The sequence below is a fragment of the Lytechinus variegatus genome, chromosome 4, assembly GCF_018143015.1.
Source record: "Lytechinus variegatus isolate NC3 chromosome 4, Lvar_3.0, whole genome shotgun sequence".
Lineage (NCBI taxonomy): Eukaryota > Metazoa > Echinodermata > Echinoidea > Temnopleuroida > Toxopneustidae > Lytechinus > Lytechinus variegatus.
In genome coordinates, this window is record NC_054743.1 from 345,908 (window position 1) to 350,675 (window position 4,768).

Genomic DNA, 4,768 nt, shown 5'->3' on the forward strand with positions numbered 1-4,768 from the left:
ACTCTGCTTTCTTGTGAATATTGATTTTGATGGAAAGGCAGAAATCGGGATGCGCACGCATTTGGTCAAACAACAACAAAGAAGATTAATATTAATCGATGACAGTCGTTTTTAACACAATCGGACATTGACGTCGAGGGACATGGAATTGCTCATCTGGAGAACTCTTCTCAAATTTCCGACTTTTTCCCCCACTCTTTCAACTGTATTTCCTCCATTTTTATTCACCCTTCCTCCTATTCCATCCCAATATTATTTTCTTATTTCTCTCTGTTTCCCCTTCCTTTTCTCTCCCTTGACTTCTTAGTTTTCTTTTTCATTTTTTCACAATCCCTTTTGGTCCCGCTTCTTTAAAACATGGTGACAAAGAAAATTAAGAGATAATATGTTATCCTTGTGAAATGGTTGCCCGTTAAAAATTTGAACAAACTATTTAAAACAGTTTCTAATAAATCTTTGATCTATCTATGCCTAATAGTGTCAAGCTGTTCCGGTCATATTTATTTTATCATTCTATTTCCTTCTGTTTTTTTTTTGGGGGGGGGGGTCTCGACACTTGTTTGAGATGCGAGTAATAATTAATATTCCAAGTCGACGTGAATTTTACGAATGGCTTTGGCCTACGAAACGAAAAAATGTGGAATCTTATTTTTCCACCTAATACATCATGAATTGACTCTCTTCCAATTGCAGAAAAAAAGAGGTTTTCATGGTTATTGCAGCAAATTCGAAAGATCAGTAACGATTTATGACACGTGCGTGATTTTTTATTAAGCTACCGTGGCTTTATGAATGCACCCGAACTTCCATTATAGATGCGAACCACAGTTCAGAACAGTGACCCGAACTCTCAACCCGACAGTCAATATGAACATGACGAAGGCATACATTCGTTTGGGTCGTCGTAGAGGGAGCTATTTAAAATAGATTCTTCGGCCTTTCGGCAGAAATTAAGACTTGCAGGAAAGACGAACAAAAGAACGGTGGCATTAAAGGGCCTTTGATGGCGGCCGTTCATTTGAAGACAAGGGAACGTTGGGCGGGAAAGCCAAAGCGAAAACCCGGATGCGGAAGAACGATGAAGAACGGTGCATGGACTTTTGACAAGCTCCCTAATGTCATCCTCAGATGCATAGACCCGTACTGGTAGAATGGGAAGAGCCACCTTCAATTTACCGGCCCCTGTGACGTGACTTTGTGTACCAAGAGGTTGCTGATCAGGCTGGGCTTGAGAATCAAACTGAGCTGGTTGTTGGGAATTTCCTGCTTGCTGTTGTTTACCAGGAGCTATGTGAAGGAACTTTGTGTGTTTCCTGCGACATCCGTCAACTGTACAAGTCCTCTTCAAGTAACAATCCTTTGTCATGTGACCTTTGACCAGGCAATTGAAGCAGACACCAGCCTTGTTCGCAAACTGCAATCTTTCAGCAGGGGTCATCTTCTTGAACGTATCACATCCAAAGAGACTGTGTTCTGTTTTGCACGCTTGAATGTCTTGTTGTTGTCATCTGCAGATGTTGTGAAGGAACTAGTAGTAGTCTTCTGCTTAACAGGCTGTCTAGAGGGAGGATATTCTCTCTTCACCTCAACCAAGGCTCCAAACACAGGGTCATTTACCTCTTCAGCTGCATCCGAGACAAAGTTAACCACGTCAGTGATTTTTGGCGCACGACCATGATGACGAATGTCCTTCACGACTCGCAGCCATCTACTCTTCAAGTAATACGGCAACCTCTCAATGATCTTCATCATATGTTGTTGGTTGCTCATCATAGACATAATTCACAATGCTTGAAGGGTGGTGTTGCAGATCTTGAGGTCATCAGAAAATGTCTTCAGTCCTGATTTGTCAATAGGTCTCAAGTTTGGTCCGCTTGTGACCTTCCTCACCCATGCTTGACTGATCTCAAATCGACTCCCAAATCTGTCTTCTAAGAGCGTCCTGGCCTTGTGATATCCAACAGCAGGGTCCATAATCATGCAGCACTGAACGATCTTCTTTGGTTCTCCTTCACAACTGTTAAACAGCCTCAAGAGCTTAGCACCATTGTCGAGTGCTGAACGTCCAATGAGGTTGTCGAAAGATCGGACAAATTCGAAATATCTTAATGGATCCCCATTGAACTTGAAAACATCTGCGTTGGACAAATCTATGGCCTCTAGAAGACGTTGACTGTTGAGTTGAGCCTGGGATATCTGTTGGAAGTTATCTGGCATCTGGTATTGTCCTTCAGCTTGCCCGAATGAGGGCAATCTTGCTGAAATTGGATAAAAAAATTGTGTCATCTAGATTTGGTTCCACCTTAACGTGACCTTTAACTTGACCTTGAGGGTTAGTATCTAAGCCAGAGTCAGTGTGTTCTTGAGTTGTATTCTTAGTGTGACTTGTTTGTGGCTTCTTGTCATCATTCTCTTCTTCATAGAGTTCACTGTAGATCATCCCCTCAGCCTTGGCAATCTCAAGTTTAGTCTGGAGTTCCAAAAATGCCTGCTTCTACTTTAAGCGAAGTTACTCTGCCACTAGTTCTTGCTGAAGTTGCAATCCCTTAGCCTCTGCTGCAATGGCTGCACGCTTGGCCATTGCCTTGGCTCGTAAATGGGTACTCGAGCTAGAAGTCGAGGTAGCTGCAGAATTCTTGCTCCCACATTGGCTGATAAAGCCTTCGGGTTTGATGTCCAGTTTGACGTCCGGCTTGACGTCTGGTTTGACATCTGGTTTACCATCCGGTTTACCATCTGATTTTGCAGCACTCATCCTGATTCACATTCAGATAAAGGGTGTCAATAATCAGGGTGACATATGGTAGGGTGACTAACGCATAAGCGTTGTTGTTGAACTGTAGATGACGTTAACTAATTTCCCCACAGACCACCGTGACAACAATAAACCAGAGTTGTGAGACCATGCGTGTCCAATATCAAGCTGCAAGTAGCAAGGTTCAACAACAGCGCTTATGCGTTAGTCAAAAATACGTCAAAATAGCGGCGAATCTATGGAATAATGTTTATCAACACACGTGTCAATTCTTGCTGCCCAGATTACACAGCGCCTCCAAGCGACAAGGCCAAAATTGTCACTGAAGATTTGTCGCTTCTGACGTCATTGAACGTCTGAGCAAATCATAGCACTGGATTTGGCATATAATTAGTTAACCTGAATAAATGAATACTCTGACAATTTACACCCCCCCCCAAAAAAAAACAGCACAGTTTCGGCCACAACTTTATTATTTGGTGGTATTCACTTCAAAAGTAATATTACCTAACCCTACCAAATTTTAGGGCCCCTTTTTCAGACAGATGTAGGTATCATCATCCTGGGGTTCTTGGATATCATATGACATGAGTTCAACAATAGCAAGCGAATTCATATTGCTATATTGCTTTTATTGCTCTTCTTTGGGTTTTACGGATATTTATGAAATATGCATTACTAGTATTTTATTAAATAAAAATGATCAATTATCCATTGTGGCTATACAGTATACAATGTACTTAACATACTGCACTGCATACATGTAAGTATGTCCATGCATTGAACACCATGACATATAACAAAGCCTGTATATAAACTACAGTGTCATAGAAATGAGCTCTTTAGGTTTAGAATTAGGTGCCTCAGAAATTGAAGACATGTAAGTGTCTCAGAAATTAAAGACATTCTTTATCAAATATGTAAATTCAGGGGGCGGACAGAGGTAAATACAATTGTAAATATCATGTTAAAAAAAGGATGCAATAAGGTGGATTGATATCTGATTAAACGCATTAGTTATTTATTGGTGCAACTTATTTCATCACAATGGACTCACATTAGTTACACATGTATGGAAAAATGTAACAATAATGATTTTATGCAATAACATAAGAAAAATGAAAGTGAGATATGACATCATCAGCCCGCCTAATTAATATTCATGACGATGTGCATAAAACTATTAAAAAAAATATTGATAAACTTCAAAATGCAATAACTTTATTATTTGTTATCCAATTTTGATGAAGGTTTCATCATTTTGCTTTGTGAATTTTACTCTATTCATTTAGATAGATATTTTCAGCACGGACATTCCCTTTACCATTGGATTATAGTCAACTACACATGGCATTTGCACTGAATTAGTCTGGGCCCGTTGCATAAAAAATTACTATTATGTTAACTTTGCCGTCCAATGGTAACTTGGAGGTAATCCTTGATTCTGATTGGTTGTTGCTAAGCATTGCCATGGTAGTTACCAGACCCCTTAAACATAGGCCGGTTAGACACAATCACAACCAGGTAAAAAAAAAGCAATTGAAGATATGGCTAAAAATGTGATGTACAGTATACATATATGATACACATGTACATGTGCTTTACATGTGCAATATACATTGCATCTTGTTTCATCATGTACATTGGCTGACAAGCGATCAAATTCACAATTCACAATCTATTTCTAAACTTCAGGATCTCACACCTATGACCACTATAGACAGGTTTACCATTGGCTACCATTCACCATTCAGCCACCATTCACTGGCCTACCATTTACCATTCAACCACCGTTCACTGGACACCATTGGCCTACCAATTATCTTACACCATTCACCGTACACCATTCGCCTACCATTCACCATACACCATTCGTGTACCATTCACCATTCGCGTACCATTTACCGTACACCATTCGTGTACCACTCACCGTACACCATTCGCGTACCATTCACCGTACACCATTTGTTACCATTCACTGTACACCATTCGTGTACCATTCACTGCACACCA

At 40.3% G+C, this 4,768-nt stretch overlaps 1 protein-coding gene across 1 annotated transcript; it reads right to left on the bottom strand.

The window, feature by feature from the left end:
- Nucleotides 1-1,782: 1,782 nt before the first annotated feature.
- On the bottom strand, nt 1,783-2,217 carry LOC121412396. Its single transcript, XM_041605209.1, has one exon. It carries the CDS (start codon nt 2,215-2,217, stop codon nt 1,783-1,785), a length of 435 nt encoding a protein of 144 aa, XP_041461143.1.
- Between the last annotated feature and the right edge of the window lie 2,551 nt (nt 2,218-4,768).

Coding starts and splice junctions, on each gene's coding strand:
- LOC121412396 (XM_041605209.1), bottom strand. CDS start 2,217: ATGCCAGATAACTTCCAACAGATATCCCAGGCTCAACTCAACAGTCAA.